This window comes from Vespa crabro, chromosome 9 (genome assembly GCF_910589235.1).
Source record: "Vespa crabro chromosome 9, iyVesCrab1.2, whole genome shotgun sequence".
Taxonomy (NCBI): Eukaryota; Metazoa; Arthropoda; class Insecta; order Hymenoptera; family Vespidae; genus Vespa; species Vespa crabro.
Genome location: NC_060963.1, coordinates 5,382,763 through 5,407,379, shown reverse-complemented (window position 1 = coordinate 5,407,379; position 24,617 = coordinate 5,382,763). Strand labels below are relative to the sequence as shown.

The window sequence follows — 24,617 nt, the reverse complement described above, 5'->3', positions numbered from 1 at the left end:
ATCTAAAGGAGTTGCTTTTTCATCAGTAACGTCACCGTGACAACATTACTATTCTATTTTTAAACAAATAGAGGACATATAACAAATGAAGTCAGAAAAAAGATTATCGTTGCAGATAAATAGTCCTCCCAAAAAAGAGTTATTTATTCATTAGTCTAAAGAGAGCATATACATACTAATGACAACTGCTTGATGCATAATACCGCATATTTTTCTGCTTAAAGAGTTTGCGCAGAAGTTTCTACATGAATACTATTTCTGTTTCTGTTTGTATGTATGAGTGTATCTTCCATACAGATCGTGACATTAACAGCGCCTGTTGAGGATAGTTCATCGCTCCTTTGATTTTCTTTTATTGGAAGAGGCCACGATATATTATCCTCCGATTTTGAAATTAGATTGAAAATATAAGAGTCGAGTAAACATGAACTAAAAAATTCTTTAAAATAGTTTCTTCAAGAAGAGCGGTTTTCTCAAAAAACCGATCTGAAATTTAATCAATGAAAGAAGTTTTTACTAAAAAATTAATAACTATACTTAAGAAAGATTGTTTTATATTGTACATTTTTCGTAAAAGTAATAAAAAATGAAATCTGTAATATTACTAAACAAATCTTTCCTACTTTTAGATTCAAATAAATACAATAGTTTATACGATATATTTTGTTAATACAAAGAACAATTTATCAAGATGCACGTTAAAAATAATTCTTCTGAAATGTGTACCATTATCAACCATCTGATGCATACTTTTCTCGTCAAGTAAAAAATTTTCTTTTCAGATCGCAAAGTCCTTCAGAATTGATCACAGAAAGCAGAGATATTTCTAATTATAAAAAATATATATGTATATATTTTTGCTTTCTTGTTAACATTAAAATAAAAACAAACAAGGATCTTCTATATCAATTTTCTATTCATAGTGCAAACATTCGTTTTTCTTTATGTTACTATGAAGACTATTATCTGAAAACTAAAAGAAAGATTAACAGGAAAGCATTCAAGAATTACAATAAATATGCATGCTCACTTTATATTTGATTTGGAAGTGATCATTTTATGATTCAGAGAGAATTTATTTCTCAAAATTAAAATTATTAAAGAAAATTATTAAAATTAATAAAATCTTGTCTATGGACAAGGGTGCTAGCGGATCTCTTATGAAATATAAAAATATAATTAAAAATAAGAAATATAATTAAAAATATGCTTCAGACATGTAAGAAAAATATTCTGAATATATATAAAATAAAATAAGTAAAAACTTGCAAAAAAAGAAAACAAACAGACTTCGCAATTGGGATCGATCTCGGGTCTCTATGTTGTAAACCGTGAGCGGTCGTTGATATGCCATCGTTGCTGTTGAAATAAAGATTCAAGTTTTTGACACTTTTTTTTACATAATATGCAACAAAAAACAATTTTTTGAAGCGAAGTTCTAATTTCTCAACGATATTGTAAAGCATTTTTTTCTTTCTCCCATGAATGTCGATAATATAATATACAAACGAAACAGTTTGATTCAACAATGTTGATATTTGTAAATAAAAATTGACTTTTTAAAATAATAACCTGTAGAAACATATTTTAGGATTTCTTCTAATTCACTACTCTCTATCATATTATCAATCTAATTAAAAAATTCCAAGATAATATGTCATGATCTTTCTTTGTTAGTATATGTTTACAAAGACACCTGCCATATTCTTTTAGGACTTAACAAAAAGCCACGAATAAGCACATAAACATATGTGTATATATTATTTGATATATGCATCACATATAACGTATATACATATATTACGTTATTGTGTATGAGTGACCGACGAAAGACATTGGCCGCTTGAATTGTTCAATCTAATGGAAGCATATTTGCATTCAATATACATATCCATATACATATACATATATATATATATATATATATATATATATATGTATATGTATACGTATATATTTTAAAAAACCATATCTAAATTAATTACCAGGCGTTATTATTGAGATGAAATGCGCAAAAGAGCAACAAATGTGTTTTGTTTCAACACGGAATAAGGAATGCAATTAGAAAAGTTGTCCTACGCAGTAAAAAATACAATTCTTTTTAGAAGAAATACAATGTTCTGTTTATTCTATGATTTCTAGGTAGTTATTCTCTCTAACAATATCCAATAAAGGAGTCCAATAATATAACTGTATGTATTTTTGCGCGCATAATTGATATTGTCCCGTTCGATGTGTTTACAAAGTAATGTCTGTTCAACTGTAAACTTTATTTCGTTAGATTTCAAGAAAAAATTACACGATTTTAACATCACATTTCGAATGATTAATATTAAAATGATATTAATTAGCGATCATTACTATTATTTAAAAGTTAGTTATAATTATTAATACTAATAGTGTACAACCATACATTACATGGGGCAGAACAGCGTTTTTATTATGAAATCTTGTAATTAGGCTCATCATTTCCATCAATATTTCCCGTTCTACTTGGAGCTTTTGCTCCCTTATTTGCAAATTCACACACTCATTCGCACACATCTCATTTACTTGCATAGTTCTCTCTCTCTTTCTCTCTCTCTCTCTCTTGCTCTCTTACAACGTTTCGTTTTTAAACGCTACATTTTCTCCCCAGCAGTATCCATGGTATTATTTCCATATAAACTATCGAACCGGTTACAACGTATCGCCAATCAGTTGAAGTGCAATATATTACATTTTACACCCTATGTATTCCTTATGAGAAATTAAACTTCCTACTACTTAAATATGAACCTTACATTTATCTTACCCATATAACTTAGTTAAATTTCCTATATTACGTTTTGTTGGAAATTATTGTAAAGCTCAGCATCTTCCTCAAGATCTTTTTCAACGAAATAAACTTTAGTAGCGGATATAATTGAAAATTATTCTCAATAATTACATCGTGATAATTATACGTATATACATACGCTTGTATCTTATATATACGTTGATGTATAGGTCTCATCAGTAGATCTTGAACGAAGATTAAGCATGATTGCTTAGAATATCTCCGATTTAATAATAAGCCAATAATTATAAGGGCCATGTTCTATAATATATCGTAGATAGGCAGGGCAACACATTTACGATGAAGTTTTATAATATGTAAAAACAGTATTCAAATTACACTTTATGCAAATCCAAATCCTTCACTGCATTCATGAATTGCCTTGAGTAAATTCGTGCGTAATTTGTCGTATGTTTCATATACAGGCAAATCCAATTGATTGAAACTATAATTGAAGAATTTATAAATAAATAATTGAAGAACACGCATGCAGCATACTATTATGTACAAAAATATATGATATTATGGTATAGGATAAATCATTAAATTTTTTTTGACGATTATATAATCGAGTACTAACCATGTATGAGCGGATGGTAATCTATCCGTTGATCTGTCCTCTCGATGAATTTGGAACTTTTGTACACCATTCATTCCTTCTAATGCAGCAAAACCTTGCAAAGGTACCTTAGAAGTTCCAGTAACAAACTGTAAAAATTTTGCTCTATCGGCTTGATCGAATCCTCGTAATGCACGCCAAAACCATTGGATCTGTTAAAAAATTTTATTTTTAAATGATCTAAAGTTAAAGCATATTCATTGATTTTAAATATAAGAGATTGCTATAAATCAATTATTATATGGATGATTTTATATATTGCAAAAGATAGTATACCTGCAGGGACGTCGCACTATATTTATGATATTCAGTGTTTGCTTTTAAATCTTCAATATCTACATTAGGCAATCCACTGATTAATAATTCCAGTTCCTGTTCATTAAATATGGAAATCAGTCTCTTCGGTATAATATCATAAAAGCCTTCCAGGAACGCATTTAATCTACAAAAAAAAGATTGTAATAATAACAAAAGATAATTTTCTTTAATATCGTTATAAATAACAAAATATAATTATTAAATTCATTGAGAAAGATATCTATGCTTGTACTCACTGTTTGCGAATTGCTCCAGTCATTTTCATTTGACATACTAGCCTAATATATTCAAGTTTTGTTTCCTCTGTAACGATTATATTACGGCCATTTGGTATTAAATCTCGAACATCATTAACACCAAATTCGTTTACCTGATAAAATTTTTGAATTTTTATTTTAAAATTAAATATTCATTTAAGTTTATAAAAATAAATTTTGAATATCATTTCATTTACCTCCGTTGAGAATGTCAACTCATAGCCAAGATCAGCAATAGTATGCTCCGTAAGATAAACGAGACCCTTATAAAAACTGTAATCTTCACTTTCCATATCAGTATGTTTTACAAGGATTCCAAGTATATGTTTGTAAAAGCTACGTGTAAAGTAACATTCCAATAATTTATTATCGTAAATAGCTTTAGCTGTTAAAAAAGAAACATTTCATTACTTCGCTGTGATAATAAACAAAATAGATAATAATAAACAATATTACTAACCAATAACCCGTCCAACAAATTTATAATAACATAGATGATTAGGATTACAATGAGAAGATGAATTAATCATATATGTAACCCGATCTCCAGGACTAACAGTAAAGAGAGCATACATGGGATTAAAAATTTCTCTCGAAATAATGACATACCATTCTCTCAGTAAACCTCCTGCATCTTGCCCTTCCTCCCCTTTAACAAATCAATAAAAATAATATTACTTTTATAATCACTGTTATCGATTCTTTTGACAGATAAGTTATCTATGCCCAGACAATATATCGATATCAACAAGACTATTTAAAAAAAATAAATAATAATAATTTACTCCATTAATTTACCTTCAAAAACAATGTAAAAGCGATTCTTCCATTCATCTGCATTTCTTCTATGGAGTTCCCTAAATGAATCTTCGAAAACATGACTTCTACGCACATGAACTGCCAATTCTTCTCTACGGATACCTTCGTCCATTCGTTCCAATTCTGTTCTGAAATATCTACGCTTTACATCAAAATCTAATACTCGTGTATGATCAACCAAGACCGAGAATGGACCATCGGCTAAATGGGTGGTTGTTTGTCGTAGAATTTGATTCAGTACCGTTCTGTGCGTTTCTAAAATAATACAATATGTAAGATAATAAAAGAAACAAATACGAGACAACAAAGTTTTTATACGTAATCTCGAATACAAATATATGAATATAAATAAAAACTATACCAGCAAATTTCAAGAATTTTAATTGATCCGGGGGTAGAGTTTTTTGCGCTGAAATAGTTGTATCCCAGGAAGTATTAGTACCAGCTTCTGTTTGAGAAGTACCTTCATTATCGGAATATATTGGTGAAACTGGCGCTAAATCTGGCACGACCTCACGATTTTCCGTATTAGTATTGCGATGTCGTTCACGAGATGTAGTAGACGATGAGTGGACTAAGAAAAACGCTTCCACGGCAGGCTATAAATAAGATATGAAAAGATTTTTTTTTTTTTTTAATGATACTTACGATATTTTTAAAAAGGTCAAACTTAGCAAAACTTAACAGCTTATTTTAATATCTTCAATAATATAATTGCCTTACCTGTAAAACAAGGACGGCATGATGGTCTGGAGTATATTCCAATTCTAACAAACAAGCACTAAGTGTTTCCCATAAATGATCCAATACTAAACTTTCACTTAAGTGTGGAAGTGGTGATTTTTCATCATCTATGATAAAAAAAAAAGTACATTATTTTCATTTGTTACCGCGCGTATATGTATTCCATTTTTATCTAACTTACCAGTACGTGGACAAATCGTCTTTGTATTTTCCGAATTAGCAGCACTACTTTGCACCGTGTCCATAGGAACATCTGCACAAGAAGTATCATCGGCTGAAACATGGCATAATGAAGTATGATCTAATAATACTAAATAATAACAATTATATATAAGTAAATAATAACAGTAAATACAATATATCACCTGTTCCTGAGATTTGACTCGATGTTGCCGTATCTGCAGTAGGAGCAGGTGCTTGGTTTGCTATATATAGAAGATAAAAGAATAAAGATATACTTTGTTTAAAGCAAGATAAAATTTTAATTATAAATTGTAATAATGTTATAAATATATTTTAAATTTATACCTGCTTTCTTTGTACTTGCTAAACGCACAGCTTCCCTTATCTGTACAATAACTTTAAGTATTCTTAAAAAGAATGCCTGACTAGAGGTCTTACTGACAAGAGCAGCCATTGATGGTAATTGGAGATCACTTCCGGCTTTGACTTTACTTGGTGCCGTTACAACTACGCTTTCATTGGTAAATCTTTAAACAAATATTATAGATTTTAATCTTCAATGGTATAAAAAACAAAAACTAACAATGTACCAATTATGAAAATGAAATTTCTTACCTATCCAAAAGAATTCCACGTCCACCTCCCCCAGAACTAGTTGATGGTTGTTCTTCGATAGAATTCCTTCTGCTCAATTCACGATTCAAAACTTTAAGTTCTATCATTAAATCGCTGATGTGTTCACAGACCATATTTGCCAATTCCATCGCTCCTTCTAAGAGTAAATTCAGTATCTATCCGAAAGAATGATAAATAAAAAGAAAAATTAGAAAAACAATTAATCTCTTATAAATAATAAATATAATACTCCATATTTTTAAATATATTCAATGGCAAATTGTAAAAAAATCATATATCATATATAATACTTTAGTAATACTATACCAATTGTCTAGTTGGATCTGGGCAGTGTGATAAGTTAAGCAACAATGCCGTTGCATCTTCTAAGCCTTCTTCGGAACAACTTTTACTGGTCAATACTTGTACGGCTAATCTCAAATGTCCTTCTGGCGCAGCAACACTTTGTTCTTTACTCAATTCTGTTTTTTTATTTTTATTACCTTCTTGTCGACGATATAGATTTACTTCTGTCAATCCGATCGAGATCAGAGAAAGCAGCCGTAATAGTTTATCAGTTAATTGACTGCTTCGTTTAATAACTGACCAATTTAACATTGAAATTAATTGACCAAATGGAGATGCTTCAAAAGTTGTCATTGTATGCTCTGAATCCATTCCCAAATTTGAATTTGAATGAGTTCTTGCAACAGACTTTCCTTTCTTCGAAGCACAAGAGTCGAGTTTTAGTAACATATCCCAAAAATCTGGAATATCGCTTTTGCCTGGTTTTGATGCAGACTTTGATTTTGAAATAGTTTCATCCTTGTTATTGCCTATATCTTTTTCCTTATTATTATCTTTATCTTCTGATTCTTTAGATTTGATTGGCACAAAATATCCCGGAAAACTTTTTGCTAAGGAGATCAGGAGTTCTAATGTGTGCCTATAGAATTAAAATAACGTTAAAAAGGAACATGTTTTTTTTTATCAAGATACAAAGGAAATTTTGATATACCAACCTACAAACTGTTGGTGCAGCTTGTGGATGAATAGCTATTATGCTACCTTGTCTTTCTGATTTTTTACCACCATGTCTGATAATATGAAATACATTTGCCCTACATCCTAATGCTGCATCCATGCTAATATTTAGCCACGATTGTGTATTATTTCTCTGCTCAAAAATTTTAGGATACCTGAAAATAATAGAATAATAGCATTCTCAATCTATTTATTTACTTTTGTAGAACATGTGTATGCTATATATATATTAAAAAAAAATTAATTAAAAAGAATTTAAAAAAAAAAAAAAAAGAGAAAGAAAAGAAAAAGAAACAATTTCTTTACCAATAATCTGAAGCGGTAGGGAGCAAACTTTTTCTTTTAAATTTTCCACTAAAATCTGTAATTATATCTCTAGTTTCATCATTACTTCTCTCCATGATACTAAGTAAGGCTTTAACTACCCATTCTCTTGTACTGCCATGATAACAAAGATTTCTGATCACTCTGTGAAGTCTTAAAGTATTAATTTTAGGTTCATCGACAAATAGTAAAACCAACAAACATGCCATCGATTCGTGATCAAGTAATTGTCTTCCTCTCAAACGTAAACCTGCTCCTTGATGTGCTATAGCAGTATCTCCGCGAGGATTCCAAGATCCCCACTGAGCTCTCTGTGGAACTGCATGGATAGCATATCGTGTACCGCCCCCTCTGCCTATTAAAGATACATTTTATTTAATTTAATTTCTTTAATGCAATCATATAAATTAAATTTTATTTCTTTGGATTTTAAATAGATCAATTTTAATCATTAAGTGAATAATAATTACCTCCACCCGAACTTCTCAATATACTCGATAACGCTGTATTGCTTTGACTAACATGACTAAGGAATCTTTCCTGCATCATATGCCGGTTACGAGCTTCCCATTCTCTGCGCAAATTTTGAGCTTCTTGAGCTAAATCTGGAGGTAGGACAGATATTTGCGATTCTTCCATATCCGTAAGAATCTATGAGAGAATAAAGAAATTGGAGAACAATTGTAGTAATAAATTCAATATTTAAGAAAGAATTAACTGAATGTTAAAAAATTTACTAACAGCTTGTCGTAAGGAAGGTTGTAAATTTTGAAAGAATGCCGCAGCATCGACCGGATCTTCCGGATTTGCAGAAGCAGCTGCGTGTCTTTGCTGTTCCAATCTTTGCTGGGCAAGAACTTCTTCTTGAATAGCTGGTGGTAAAGCGGCCAAAAATTCTGGATTTACTTCAACCGGCCCTGCAAGTTCTTCGGCTGCTGTAGCTTGAGCTCGTTGTCTTATACGCTGAAGTCTGTATAATAATAAATTATATTTGATTTTTATTAAAATTAAATATTAAATATTAAAATTAAATATGCTATTTATATTAGAAATATATTGCTGCTTTATAATACTATTTATATTCAATTTTCATATAATATTCATATAATTTACAAATCATCAATTTTAACATACCTTAGTTGTTCCGCTATGACTTCATCACGCATGTCCTCTGGTAAGGCAGCTAAGAAGGATGGATCCACACCATCTGGCAACTGCTGTTCTTGAGATGGCTGTTGTGATTGCTGTTGTTGGCTCGATGTTTCTGGATGTGTGTTTTCAGATGTCGAAGACGTTGGATCTTGACCGACGATATTTGCACTAAAGAAATTAAAAAAAGTACGCATTATTATTATTATTATATACGTAAAAAGTATAATAAAATTACGATAATTAATTCTACTTACTTTCGCTCCACACCAGATTGACTATCATCAGTTAATAGACGTCTTATCCAATCAGCTGAATCACTACTCTCTCTTGAAAGATCTTCATTTACCTCTTGACTAAAATCTACTAAAATTGGTGTAGATGTACAATCTGGCATTTCATTTGATGTTTCGGTAGTATGCTCCGATTGTCCTATTTCATAAAATAATATATAAATGAAATTCTCAGGCAAAATTGTTAATTATAAAGATTCTATATTACGAACTAACAATGAACATTATATATTTACTTAGCCTCGAAACTTCAGAAGCACAAGGAGCAAGTACGGAATCAACGATACTTTCAGCGAGCTCTAATCTAGGAGTCCAATCAATCCGGGGTTGTCTAGTATTTGTAGATTGTTCTTCTGGTGGTGGAGGAGGACGTGGTCTTTCTTCGTCATCCTGAACTGTTACTTCCATTTCTCCAGTAACATCTAAGTAAATAATAATAATCAACATTTATTAAATGATAAAAATACTTAATGTAAAATATAAAATACAAACGACATTATTCTATGTATAATATGCAATATGCTTTTACACTTACCAATGATATCTTCATCAGGTATGCATTCTTGTCTTATAGGTTCAGCATGAGGTTCCGGAGCTGTAATAACTATCGTGTCATCTCTTTGAGATAATGCCAAGTTTCTTTCTTCTTCTATTGAAATTGTTGTTGATGGGCCCGCTAAAGATCAGACATATTTATTAACATTATATCTTGCATAAAGAATTTTATTCATATTAATCTATTCCATTTGCACTTACATTCAACATTTTTTGTACTGTCTTTTTCTTCTTTTCCGTCTCTCTCATTTTCCCTTTCTGAACCATGCTGTTTCTTACGTTTTTCTTTTCTTTCAGCTAATTCAGCATTTCTATGTTTCTCAAGACTAGGTATCATTTTATGCACAACACCTTTTTTAGAAATGAAATATTATAGAATGTATATTACAAATTTATATAAAAACATGATTGATATATTTCCATATTTTAATAATTCTCACCAACACAACAATCAGGCTGTGAATCTCCATCTAATAGTTTGCTTTCTTCGATCCACCAGTGTAATGCAGTTGGAATGTTATTTAATGTTGCAGCTAAACTTGGTCCAAATAAGTAACCTGATTGATCCTATAAATTTGTTGTCATTAATAATAAAATTATAATTTTCAAGTACATTTAATAAAATACTATTATAAATTTTATTTACTTACTACAAAATCAATTTGTTCTTCTTCTTGATTTGTAAATATTCCAAGACCATTGTCCATTACAACAACACGTGTGTCCCTAAAGCTAGAAGCTAAAACTTGACTAGCTGATAAGGGAAGACTCTGTGCAGTTGGACCTAAGAGTCTGTGTAAATAAAAGACAAAAAAAAAGAAAAGAAAAGAAAAAATTAAATAAAAAAAAACAAATTATTAAACAATAGTGAAGGCTACTAAAGTACGTACCTTTGTAATATTACAGGTGGATTTGGATTACGAGAATTGGATAATTGTAAATATTGATATCGTCGATGACGAAGTACTCGTTGAGCTCTTGGGTTTCCGCTATCAAAACTACCTTGAGCTATTAATATAGGATGTGAACTAATACCTAAAATCAGAATAAATATCTTCTTGTGATGAGACAAGTATATATAGGCAAATATTACATTACTTTTAACAAACGCAAAAGTTCGCAGATTAAAAATTCGGTATAATTTATACTTGAAATCATTTGTACTTACCATTTCCTTCAGAGAAAGAAGGTGGTTCTTCAAATAAACCAAGTGGTAGAGGGAAACTTGTATTCCACGATAGACCAGGTCGAGTTGAAATAGGTGTAGAAGACACTGTATTTACATTGTCTTGATTATCAATATTATGCTGTATCATAACAACATTGCCACCATCACGTTCTGCAGATGGAAACATACGAAAGACACCACTAGCTTCTCCAACATCCTCATAAAATTCTATTCCATCTTCCTCATAGTTTGACGAACCTTCTTCTTCTTCCTCTTCCTCTTCTTCATTCTCTTCGCCTGAATAGATAAATTGTTATCTATGTACATTTCTGTTATAATCTACATGTTTGTTACAGATAAAATTATTAAACTACACTAAAACCTCTTATACAAATGGTTAGTTATATTTTGAGACTATGGATAATTACATATGGAATAATGAGATATTTCTACTCTTACCTTCATCTTCCTCTTCTTCCTCTTCGTCTTCGTCATCTTGAACTTCGTCTTCATTATCATCTGATTGATTACTATCAGAATCCGAATCAGAGCTCATTAGATCTTCCTATAAAAATAAAATTAAATTATTAAAAAAAATACAAAAAATAGAATAATAGAAGGGAAAAAAGAAAAGCGATGTTACTCTTACGGTGGTGTCACGTGTTGGATCGAAGTCTCCTTCTGGATCACGCATCGCTAGACTTTCATCATCAATATCCATTGGTCGATGTGACCGAGACGATTGTTCTTCTGCCACAGTAGAACCATCTCTGGAAAATAACACACTGCTTGATTATAAGCATTGCACAACTATTGAGTTCATATCTGATTTCTTAGTCATTCATAAAATAAATAATTTAAATTATTTAAAAATAATTTATATGATTTAAAAATAATTTATATAATTTAAAAATTATGTTTCTATATAAAATTAAAGATAAAGAACATAAAATATTAAAAATAAAGATAAAGGACATCAACATTTTCAGCAATTCATATATTTTAATGAAATTTAATAGAATTAAAAAATTTCTTGTAGTTTAATTTAAAAATTAATTATTTATATATTATTACCTTTCAAGAAGTTGATCCATGATATCTTCTAAGGCAGCTTCATCTCCCACTTCGTGTACGTGACTCTCGGATGTCGGTTCTAAACTTTCTGCTGTCACCGAAATGTCATGCTCGGTGTTTTCTGCATCCTCAATAGTTTCCTCGCCGACAGCATGAGTAGTTTCCGAAGTTGTAGTACCAGTTTGTTCTCCTATAGGTTCTTCATGAACGGTTCTATTTTTTGGCTTCGTGAATTTATTAATACCTCCAGGCATTGGTTGATTAATAATACGAGATAATGTTTCAAGAGGTTTTAAAGCAGCATTTATAGTCCCAGCCATATGTGGACTCGAAAGATCAAGACTATGCGGAATTTTAGCTAAGTCAGTTATGATACCCTTTTTAAGCATAATTCTAACAATATAATTAACATTATTATATTGATGAATTTTCAACGATGCTCTTAGCTGTGCGTGTGATGTAAGTGGACAACTATCGATCATAGTAGAAATTAAACCAATTAATAACTGCAATTGTGCATGTTTTTCTGCACTCTCTGGAAGTGCCAATGTTCGTGTCAATGCCGCTTTGACTTCGGTTACTAATGTCGTCTGCACATCCGGTGAATGATTACACGATGCTATAGCAGCTATTAACGTACGTGCCATATTATTACATTGACGATCACTGGAGTTTTCTGGTAACATCGGTAAAAGTTTATCAAGCAGAAATGCAAGAGCTGTGGTATCTTCTGTCACTAATTCACTCTGGCCTGCTCTATATGTGTGTTCAGTAATAAGACTAACAATTGCACCATAGGACCGAACTGCATCGGCTAATGTCTTTAATATTGCAGACTTTGCCAATAATGGCTTTTTCGCTTCTTCCGATTCTGCTTTACCATTACTGCTTACATCCGTATATATTTTAAGAGGAATAATTTGAGATACTTGGTCATCATCATCTAAAGGATCATTCGTAGACATTGCATTACTTCTAAGTACGTCGCGTCTTGAAGATGAGGAAGATGCATTGCCAGTTGCAGAGGTTGAATGTGTTGTCTTTTTTTCTGGACTTCCGGTCGGTGTTACAGATCCATCATCAGGTAGTATAGGTACCGGTTTTATTAATGCATTTAACAGATCTCGAACAACGCCGATAGAAACTTCTTCTACCATTGGTAAGGCTGGAGAATGAGTAGGAGGTAAGGCTTTGACGACTAATCTGCTATCAATATCATCCCCTACAATAATATATACGTATATACACAAATTAAATTTTTATATATAATTTAAATTTTTAAATAGAATTACTTATCATCTTGAATCTTTCCAATTACAAAAATCAGATACTCACTTTTTAGTACGTTAATATCAACCCTAAGAATATTTTCACAAACTTCTCTGTAAACTTCAGGATTGCGGCATACTGCACTGCTGATTTGTCGAGTCATAAACAAAATTTCTTTGTACGCAGGAGGAATATTACTTTGTGTGCGCGTGCGTATGACCTAATTAGAAATAATAAGATCAGAATGTATTAATTTCATATTCTTCAATGTGTTTTTTGTAATATCCAATATCACTTTAAACGCTTATAATTGATGCGGAAATTATAAAAGTGATACCTTTTCCATAGCAAGACGTAGAATACGTGGCTCTTCTAATGTATGTCTTATGAGGAGTGTACTTAGATTAATACATCCGATAAAAGTACTGGACTGAGTCATTTCTAAAAGCAATTTTACACCACCCTCACGTGCAAATACTTCTGCATTTTTATAATCCCTCGTTAAACGCAAACATACTTTCATCAAGGCATGGAGTGTATCGCGATCAACTGGGATGGCTAATAATTTTACACAAGCACTAAAAATATAAATAGTAAATGAATAAATATATTGCGATATCCCTATTTTATTAATAATATTATTAATTAAAACAAGAAGATTAAATTTACCGTACAATACTTGGTGCTATACTAGGATCTAAACCTTGTACAACAGCGTTTCGTTTTTCCTCGACTGGACTATCGTCGGTATCCATATTAGAATCCGAACCAGAACCACCATCTTCGTTTGTACCACTGTTGAAGTTAAAACCCATCGTAATTGGTCTCCTATTGTCACTTTCCTCGTTTACTTGAGTCATACATGAAAATGTTATTAAGTAACGACGTCTGCTACATGTTATACGCACATTAGGCTCACCAGCCCAGTATGCCTCATTAATAATTCTATTATTCATTGGTGAATAAAGAGTCCATTTTCCAGTACTTAAATCGAACCATTTCCACATGCAATTTGTGACCTAGTGAAGCATCCAATTAGAAATATTTCTTTGTATTAATTACTTCTCATTGTATCGTCTACTTACTTTATGCATTAATTGTTTTCTTTTTGTAAGAGTTCCAACCTTCTCTAAACGGTCTATAAGTAATAATAAAGGTGCAAGCCATTTAGGAGTCTTCACACAGACTGTTCCATCCTTACTTTCTTTTACGATCTTATTCTTATTAGCAGTAAGCGGTCCCTCACTCATAACAAGTAATTTCACAAGTTTGTCTAACATAACGCACTCCTCGACAATACGGGCACAAGGTACTCGCATTTCTTGAAAGGTACCCTATAATAATATAAATATAGAGTAAAAACATAAAGGTAAATAGAATAAAGTTAAGTAAATCGATATTTCTGTATACCAACCTCAAAAAATAAAGTATAGAGGTAGATACGTCTTGATACTTTATTTGCCTCTTCGCATTCTACTAATCGTGTTCCAGCATTTTCATCTTGACTTTTAGTAATATCGATCAAATAATCGACTAAGTCACCGATCTGTTGAATTATTGTAATATTATTTAGAAGTTTAATTCGCAAAGAAATAAATATTCTTTATTATTGTTTTACGAATTATAACATTAATAAATAAATTACCTCTCGTATTAATTGCCGTAACATATTATCTCGCCATTCATCCCCATTTCTTTTTGTGATAGTTACTAATAAATCGCAAATTCTATATACTGTATCTGGCATAAGATCCAAAAGATTAAGACATTGTGCTAACGCATTACGAGTGAATTCATCTATGCTCTCTGTTAATGTTGTCTCTCTATCAGGTTCTTCTGGTCCTGGTGCTTTTAATGCATCGGTATCAGCAAATGCCATAGCAAGAACCTGCGTTATGTCTTCGTCTTCGGTTAATTCTAATTCCATAGTAACAACACGATTTGGATCACCCGATGGAGCATCCTAAGTACAAACATATACAATGGTCACTCTTTTAAGATTTGTAATAATCGAATAATTTTTATTTTGTTTTTAAAACTCTGTACGCATAATTAATATATAATGAATAAGTTACGCTATATCTTACTGGTCTTCGTAATGTAGCAGGATTTGCCAAAAGATATTCGGTTGCTTGCTCAACGGTCATCGTATGTAAAAGAGCTTCAATGCAATGGGCTCTACTAAAACCCATGTCCATCAATTGCCTCAAATGTTCCAAGTTTACATCTGCTTCTGGTTCATCTCGTCTATCTGATATTGCTCCACTTCTACCAACGGAACTAGTACTACCACTACCACTAGCCGAAACACCTTCATTATTTTTCTCTCTTTCAGAGCGTTCCTGTGGATTTTATTAAAAAATTGAGATAATTCATTTTATATTTGAAATACAGTAATCATCGAAAAGATCTTAAATATTGTACATTATTTACCTTAATTATTTTTTCACCGCGTAATATATGCCGCAAGATCGATAATATAGATTCTGTCATACGAGCTCCATAATTTTTTAATGGTTTTTTACCCCACATAAGCATCACCGCTTTAAAAGCTTTCTATAATAAATCAGACGTTACACGATAAAAGTATAAGAAATACATATGCACTTGTAAATAATAACTTTCGTAATATTACCTTATGGATATCTGTGAGGTATTTTATCGGATCAAATACCTCATACCTATCATACATTCCTGTACATTTAGATGATACTACATGCGGGGAATCTAAAATTGCTTTAGGGTTCACCATTTTCTCAAGGAGCATAAGCCAAGCATCTAGAAACTCTCCAGTTCCATCAGGTAAATTTGGATGTTCTAAACCTTCAGATAATGGAAACTGTCCCCCTCCTGACAATGCCCATTGGAAAGTTCTGTAATTATAAAATAAAATAAATATAAAGTAAAGTAAAAATTATACCATTAAATGTCTTAAATATATTCATATATATATATTGTGCCAATAGAAGGATCTATGTATCCTGATAATACTTACAAGAAAAACGCATTTTGTCCACCCAAAAGAACAAACTTTTGAAGCATCAAATGATATGGATGCCTTTTTTCATCAAAAAGCATCGGAGAAGTAAATCCCACAGAACATATTAAGAAAGTCAATTGGAATTTAGGAATTGGCGATGGAGGTAAAATTTCCCAAGATAGACCACGCGTTAATAAACGATTCAAAGCAGTCGCTACGCTTCTTGCTGCTTGGGAAGGAAGAGCAGGAGTTAAAGGCATTTGTTGTCCTCTTCTTTGCCTTATAGGTGAACCCATGCAAAGCTTTAAAAAGAAGTTTATTGTAGTATATATTTATATAATTATAATATATATTTATAAATTAAATTATACAGCCCAACTAAAAAAAGTTTTTATCTGTTGCTTTGGAAGTTAAACTTATTCCTAAGTATACTTGATGCACTAATTCCAAAAATAGCATCGGTTTCATCGTATCAGCTTTAATTTTCGAAACATTCGTATAGAAAAATCATAATTTAATAATAAAGTATATATTTTTAATTATGATTTTTTACGGTGAAAATGGAACATTGTGAGTGTAAGTTTAATTCTAGAATCTAATATGATCCATTTATTTTTTAAAGATTATACAATTAAAAATTTTAAGTTTTTATGGAAAACCTGTTGAATTAGCATATAAGGCTGTTATGCTTATCTCCAAAATTATAGCTAATAGAATAAAAAAAATTGCCATTTTTGCTACCAGTGCCCCAAATATATCTAAGAATAGGTTTTACTTTTTAGGCACCAAAATGTATATTGGACAATATTATTCTACGTATATTATATATAGTAGAACAATTATAGTATGCATTAATATACATTATATGCAATGGCGGATTTACTTACAAGCTATAGAAGCGGTCGCATTGGGCTCTATAAGGCAAAAGCCCCTAAACAATAATATAAATTTATATTATATAATAAATTTAATTTAATATTTGATGACCGTCATATAATTTTTATTTCTATATTTGCGATTATAATCTAATTTAGGCAATGAATTTCTCACTTCATTATTTGCATTAAAGCGAGAGAATAAATATTATGTATAATTAATTTATTTTAATGAGACTCAAAAGATTTGTAACGTCGGTCCCTTGAAGACAAAATCCGCCAATGATTATATGTATGCTATCATATAGTTTTTAATAGTAGTAACAAAATTTGTATAATGCAATATTATTAAATATACTATGTATATAATATTTATAAAAGGTAAATTTAACTATACCTTAACAAGTAGACCAAATAATTCTGCAAGTGCTCTACCTAATCTCGATGATGCACCTAATAAAGGCTTAATATATTTAAGTTGGTGAGAATTAGGTGAAGTCCTTCCAGCACTTGTACTTGGCTTATCATCGACCTAAGAATTTGGTAAATATTTTAATATTATGATTCATTTTTTTTCTATGCTCTACATTCATCAATTTATAATTACCTCCATGGGTATAGGTGGAGGATCAGTGCTGAGTGCTTCCATGGCAGTTGTCATTCCATTACTACCTATATCGGTAGAAGAAGCAGCACCAGACCATGTAGAACTTTCACAATCCGTCTAAGAAAACTTACATTAGTGTCTAAAATTTGTTAATACATAAAAGTAAAATAATAAGAAGTATACTGTAACTTACTCTTAATTCGGGCGGTATTAATTTGTCCATATCTTCTTTTCCAAAGTCACAACCAGCTGGAATGATATCTTCGCTACATAGCGCAAGTAATAAAGTACTTTCCCAAACAAGAGACATGTATAACTTAGATAATCCTTTTAAAACTGTTAAACCTAAGTCAGATCCCCAATGATTCATAGATAAGTTTCGAATTTCGCTTTGACTTGTTCGACAAACATGGACAAACATTACAATATATCCATGAGCTGCATTCATAGCGTGTAATAATGGCGTTGCTGTATCACTTGTGAAAGCTGTCTCAAGATTTGGAGCTGAAGCCAATTCGTGTAGTAAAACAGAACCCGCAGGCGATTGCATGTTACTGCAAAGAGGCTTTAGCAAGTTTAGAACCTCATTTAATTGTGACAATCCCGTTTTAAGAACCAAAGGTTCATGTGCTAAGTTCTATAAATAAAAATGACAACTATAATACTTGATCTTAATTTTTACTAATTTCTAATTTCTAAAATTTCAATTTATTTCATTAAATATCAACCTACCAAAATACTTTTACACACTGAAGCTACAGCCTGAGCTGCTTGAGCAACAGGATAATCTACTGGTAAATTTGGTAATCCTAAAATGGAAAGGAGCGGTACAAGTCCCTTTTGCGCAACAAATTCTCTACAATGATCATCCGTCGAATTGTTACTCAATATAGCATCGACGAACTTCATAACATTCTGAATGTAATCAACCAAGGCAATAGGTGTTTTTTCTCTAGGTTGAGGTGGTGGCCCAGGTTGTGCAGGAGATGGAGATGGTTGTTCTTCACGTTGGGGATGAGAACTAGTGCTAGCTTCTTCTTCATCTTCTTCCTCTTCGTCGCTACTACTTCCTCCGCCTCCACCACTACCACCTGCTGAATCTCCAACGCCAACGCCAACTGATTGACCCGAAGATTGACGATTTCCACATCCAGAATTTGATGGAGAATTATCTGATTTACTAACACCGCGCCAACATATATATCGTGGATCGCAACCAAGTACGCAAAGTTCTTCAAGCAACTATATATATCAAATATTTTATATTAATAAAATATTATTTTTTTAAATTATATAAATATATCATCACTTATATATCTCTATTATAATTATAATAGTAATAATGTACCTTAATAATTGCAGAAATAGCATCAACTTTTAAGCTTGGCTGATGTCTCATCAATTCGTCCATAGCATTGCCCAGATTAGAAGCTGTGTCACCAAGTGGATCGGCGCTTTTACGTCTTCGCATAGCTGATAAATAAACTGGTGACAGAAGCACTTTGAACAATCGTTCGAAAGGACGACGTTTCACAAATGATTCAAGACCACGTTGATTCAAACAAAGTGCACTGAATACATTGGGTAATGATCCTAGAACTTCTCTAGTTGCAGGTACCTAAATATAAAAAATCATTTTACATTTGTATCTATAAATTTTGGTAGATAATTTCATTACATAAATACAAAGTACTTAAAACTAGTAATGAAATCTTTCATTCAACTAGATCGATCGTAATCACAATATAAGCTATAAATACAAGATGCACTTACTTCTTTAATAAGAAGAGCATGCAATACAACGTCTGTTAACCCATTATCCTGTAGTGATGAGAGTAATGATGGTTCTTGGAAAACGTATACTGTTACAACATCGGTAGCAAGTAAAAATAAAGAAGGACCATAATATTCGGAATTGCTTATAATATGTCTTAGAGATGACGGCAACGTCCCTTCCATAACATGTCGAATACTATCAGAGAAAGCTGGATCTTGAATTGCTTTTTTAAGAAAATTTAACATAGATTTTAAAAGCGCAGCACGTTGTAGTAGACAAGTCTTTCCAGTCTTTGCAGCAGAATAATCAGGTAATTGTTCATTTTTATCATCTGTTTTAGTACTCATATTTTCATCTTCTGAAAATTCCATTGGATTCAAAGATTCTTCGCGTTCTTCAAAAGTTTCATTTAAGCGGCGTGAAGAAGTCTCTCCATCTCTTTCTAAAGTTCTTTCATGTACAGTTTGTGGCGTATCTTCATAAAGCTGTGGTTCTATTTCAAAAGATTGTTCTTTTCTGCAGACATTAACTTCCATATCAAGTCGATTAATAAAACTAGCCAAACCACCATGAGCTTGAAATCCTTGCATATCGATATTTGCAATCAAATCTATCACACGCACTGCTCTAGTACCAAACTATAAATATAAATTTCAAAAAAAAAATATATTACTATATACTATTCATAAAATCAAATGATGCTAGTTAACATACGAATGTATAAGGCAGTTACTTTTCATAAAATTACTTGTTAAGTGGCTATGTTAGAATGAAATACATATATATTTAATTGCAATTATTATTCATTGCTTAAAATTAAACTTAACTCAAGTTTAAAATATTCGTACTCTTACAATCTACATACCGTTATATGTTCAAGTTCACTTCCTGGCCAGTTTATTATTTTAAGAAGACTTTCCATCATTCCACAACTAACAAGAGCTTCTGCTCCTGCTTCATAACTAGCAAGATGAAATAAAAAACTGAATAAAGCCGTTGCCAATGGCAGTGGAAATGGCTGTCCATCTGCTTGCGATGATGTTAATGTTGTTATGCAAGTACGAATAAGAACAGGTAGAAAGCCATGATATGAACTGGCACCAGTCACATCAATGATCATATTTAATCTAGAGCCAGGTTTTCTATCAAAAATATGAAATATATATAAAGTGTAAACAAAATTAATAAATGTAATAAAAGTAATAAAAATATGAATTTATAAAAATAATAATAAAATTTTTACATACTTTGGAAAATGTGGATTACGATCTAAATGTATAATACTAGTAAGAGTGCGTAATGCTGCAGCACGAATTTCAACAAGATGAGAGTGTGGCAACTCAAGTAATTCCACTAATTCTTCAAGAAGTCCAGCATGTAAGAGACTATGTGCATTTTCTTGCAATGCATTGCTATATACTAATACAGATAATGCTTGAAGACGGGCTTGAACACATTGCAAACGCCTACGATAATCTGAGAAACTGTGAGCCAGTCTAACATGTGTCAATAAAGCCATCTGAAAAGATGGAAAAGATTATTAATCTTATATATATATATATAATCTTTTCATGTAATGTAAAGAATGTAAGAATTATTCGAAATACGTTACCATAACTATATAAGAAACAAATATATCAATAAATACTTCAAATATGAAAATAAAATAAAATAAAATTTATTATTAATAATATCAATGATATTAAATAATCATATGTATTCTATTATAGAATAAATTATTTATAATTTACAGTTTGAAAGTTATAAACACTATAATGTTATAAACTAAGATAATCATGGACAAGATATATCTATATACTCTATAAGTACTAATCATAAAGAATATACCTGACGATCCTGAGGTACATTATAAATTTTTAATAAGTCATTCATTATTTGTGCTGGTGTTTTACCAAGTTTATCTACACCTTCTATATGTATATATGTTGCATAATTTGTTTGACCAATCTTTTTTATACTAATATTTGATGTAATTGCACTCTCTGTTACAGTGGGATTTTCTGCGTAGAATTCAAAATGTAATGTTGTAGCACTTGACGGGAATGGCTGAATAAAACAATAGAAATGTTTCAAAACATTGAAATTAATCTTATAATTTTTATAAAATACACGAAATTCATATAATACCTTATCTGGATGTTCCTTGCAACATGTAGCTAATCCAAAACCATTTTCTTTTCCACCCCAACTCTATAAATCGAAGAAAATCATCAAAATTATTATTACCATCATCATCATCATCAATCATCATCATCATCAGTATTATTATTATTATTACTATTATTATAAGTAATCTATTTAGTATAACAAAACTTGATTACACTAACCTCTGCTAGATGGTTAAGTCTACTAAGAAGAGCTTGACGTTTGTCACTATTTAGACGAGTAATAAAATTACTACGCTTACTGAACATATACAAAAGATTTAATACACCAAGAACCACGTGCATGTCACAACTTGATAATAATGTAATTAGATGTTCCATACTGTTATACAAATGCCGTGAGAATGAATGTTCAATTAACAATGTAGTAAAATGGAGAACCCAAAGAAGTAATTCTTTTGCCTGTAAAAGGTTACTCATTTTATTTTTATTTTTATTCTCATAAAAATTATATATATTTAATTATATGAAATATTAAATTTACCTCTGCATTTTGAGGCAAGTCACATGCCAATTCCCATGGATTATCTGAGCTTTTTGCTGTAGCTTCTTCTAAAATACTGTCGCTAAGATCCAAGACATCAATCCAATGAAATAATTCGCACTTTCCAAAAGTCCAAGCATCTATTTGTTTTAGCTCCTCTAATAATTCCGCGTGTGAGCAAGAACGCAATTTGCTTATGAGGGCTTGACATTCTGCTGGCTATAGATTAATAAATTAATATAAATTTGGTTTCATACAAACAATTTTTTCTTGCATATTTCCATTAAAAGAAATTGTGTTATAAATAAGTATTACATTATCTAACTATTTATATAATTGATTCTTCTTCCAATACACATACACATAGACACATACACCAACAATAAACAATAGTAGCCAAAAAAATTGTCTACTATTACAGTCATTTTCAAGAATAAATTTATGTTGCTATCATTGTATTATGTCATGATTTAAATGATATTATATAAAGTATTTTGAAACAACTCTCAAAGATTTTCACATGAATTTGCAATAAATTATATATCACTTATTTTATAAAGTAGTTTACTTACAACTTCTGAAGTGCACTTTTTCAACCTGCTTCGGTCGATCTTCATTTTAGTATTTCTTTGCAAGACCTAGTATCTGAAATGAAAAATAATTTTTTTGTAGGTTTATTTTAAATATTTAATAATGTAACTCAAATTAGATTTTGTTTTATTATTACGTCTAATTGGTATAGAATTAATTTATCAATTAAAAAATTACATCTTTAACAAAGCATATAATATATCCCCTAATTATGAACTTTCACCAATATCCATAAAAAATGTTTTGTGCTTATTGGTATTTAATGATATCATGGCAAACACTCGAATATTTAGTTTATTTCTTTTTTTTGCATACTTTATATCGTTTTGTTCGCTCGGATTATCCAGAAAATTCTTGTTCGTAAAACCACGAACCACGGTATCATTTTGCAAAGTCATCTGTTAGATTAGCCTAACCTATCTATCATATGAAAATATTTAATAAACAATAAAAACAATCGAAATACTATCGATTTGCTTACATTTGACAAACGTCAGTAATAAAAAATTCGATTCTAAACCGTAACGACGTTCGCTCGCATGACAACAAGGAAAGCAATTTCGTACTCTCTCTTTCCTCTTCTCTACCCCTTCTTCATATACACGCTCGTTCGCTCGTCGTTCGCTCGCTCGCTCGCTCGCACTCTCTCTCTCTCTTTCTCTCTATCTCTCTATCTCTCTCTCTCTCTATCTCTTTCTCTCTCTCTCTCTCTCTCTCTCTCTTTCTTTCACTTACTCTCTCTCCCTCTCTCTCTTCTTTTTTACTTTACCTGTCTCTATATCTCTATCTCTATCTTTCTTACGAAGAGAAAAAATACATCACGAATGAACACAATCAGAGGACGTTGTCTCTCACCTAACTTTAATCTCGTCGATGACACCGACTCCTACTCGTACCGTTTCTCTTTCGTTTGTATTAACGCTTTCAACGTTCTTGCAAAGATTACGATGTGACACGTGCATCGCGCTCGTAACGACTGTGGAGGAAGATTTCGAGCGCAAGCAATGGCCTCCTCAGCACCCTATGGTGCTAACCTGATCCTCCTCCCTTATTATCCTTCTTCGCGATGTACTGCTCTTCTCAATTTGAAGGCGATGAAGAAAGAAGAAAAAAACCGATAACGGAAGAGAAACCTTGATGAAAAAAAGGTTTTAGTTCAAAACTCAATGTCGTTTGTAAGTTAATCGAATATCTATCGTGATAGTACGAATATAAAACAACTTTAAAACGTCGTCGATAATCCGAACGCACCGATTTTCCTCTATCGTTGAGCACCAATTGCACTGTCGATTACCGCCATTTTACTGAAGCATTCCACGAAGGATAACCGTTTCTTGTTTCCCGTCCTCCGCGAGTCTTTCTCGCACAACGGAATATCTTGACTGGCTCTACAAGAAACGATAATTTCGCTACACGACACCGTATTCTCAAAAATTACTGTACGTGTTATTGCGTCTTGAACCGCACTGGGGGGAGGGGAAATGGCTCGTGGAGTACGAATCTTATACTTAATACGATCACAACAGTACACACACGCGCGTAAGGGTCTAAAGTGCCTTTAAGCACAAACTAATCGCTGCCAAGCCGAGCAAAGAGCGCTCTAGTCGACTACAACGATTTGTTCATCCACTGCCACCACTGAATACGCAATTTCGGGAACATTCTATCTAGAGATAGTCACAGTATGATATAGTTCGAATTCCCTAGATATACTTGAAGACCTTGGTAATCGTTAGATTATTTCTTGTATTCGATTTCATATAATAAAAATAATTTTATAAAATCAAAATAAATGTCATTCCTTTCGAAATTATATAATCATTTTTATTATTGAATGATCTATTAAATGTTTTATTGAAAAATATTAC

The 24,617-nt window shown here is 31.5% G+C and overlaps 1 protein-coding gene across 6 annotated transcripts; it reads right to left on the bottom strand.

The window, feature by feature from the left end:
* Positions 1 to 109: 109 nt before the first annotated feature.
* Positions 110 to 24,341, bottom strand: LOC124427135 (E3 ubiquitin-protein ligase HUWE1). Of its 6 annotated transcripts, none has more exons than XM_046969692.1 (55): positions 24,001 to 24,341; positions 23,605 to 23,882; positions 22,731 to 22,803; positions 22,159 to 22,377; positions 21,837 to 22,076; positions 21,637 to 21,699; positions 21,337 to 21,555; positions 20,736 to 21,007; positions 20,354 to 20,630; positions 19,485 to 20,126; positions 19,060 to 19,329; positions 18,444 to 18,953; positions 17,905 to 18,348; positions 17,712 to 17,828; positions 17,502 to 17,636; positions 16,245 to 16,531; positions 15,885 to 16,122; positions 15,683 to 15,805; positions 15,337 to 15,591; positions 14,895 to 15,212; positions 14,664 to 14,795; positions 14,335 to 14,583; positions 13,919 to 14,268; positions 13,587 to 13,827; positions 13,316 to 13,469; positions 11,981 to 13,202; positions 11,550 to 11,691; positions 11,366 to 11,471; positions 10,907 to 11,203; positions 10,629 to 10,773; positions 10,389 to 10,530; positions 10,179 to 10,305; positions 9,940 to 10,089; positions 9,719 to 9,859; positions 9,420 to 9,605; positions 9,148 to 9,322; positions 8,876 to 9,061; positions 8,483 to 8,711; positions 8,212 to 8,392; positions 7,724 to 8,096; positions 7,396 to 7,572; positions 6,701 to 7,319; positions 6,374 to 6,549; positions 6,104 to 6,285; positions 5,941 to 6,000; positions 5,757 to 5,828; positions 5,555 to 5,682; positions 5,193 to 5,430; positions 4,811 to 5,086; positions 4,473 to 4,661; positions 4,210 to 4,397; positions 3,992 to 4,125; positions 3,714 to 3,879; positions 3,399 to 3,589; positions 110 to 3,263 (listed from the first exon to the last, which is right to left on the bottom strand). In XM_046969692.1, exons 3-55 carry the CDS (start codon positions 22,773 to 22,775, stop codon positions 3,161 to 3,163), a joined length of 12,501 nt encoding a protein of 4,166 aa, XP_046825648.1. In that variant the 5' UTR covers positions 22,776 to 22,803; positions 23,605 to 23,882; positions 24,001 to 24,341; the 3' UTR covers positions 110 to 3,160. The 6 variants fall into 6 exon arrangements, with proteins under 6 accessions (XP_046825648.1, XP_046825643.1, XP_046825645.1 ...); XM_046969687.1 differs by having other exon boundaries at positions 5,757 to 5,849; positions 24,001 to 24,340; XM_046969689.1 differs by having other exon boundaries at positions 5,757 to 5,849; positions 11,556 to 11,691; positions 24,001 to 24,340.
* Positions 24,342 to 24,617: the final 276 nt, after the last annotated feature.

Excerpts from the sequence above, each read along its gene's own strand:
- LOC124427135 (XM_046969688.1), bottom strand. The coding sequence starts at position 22,775 with ATGAAGATCGACCGAAGCAGGTTGAAAAAGTGCACTTCAGAAGTT. Across the intron at positions 10,306-10,388 it reads AAGAACAAATTGATTTTGTA|GATCAATCAGGTTACTTATT; the intron begins GTAAGTAAATAA and ends ACAAATTTATAG. Across the intron at positions 9,062-9,147 it reads CAATCTGGTGTGGAGCGAAA|TGCAAATATCGTCGGTCAAG; the intron begins GTAAGTAGAATT and ends TAATTTCTTTAG.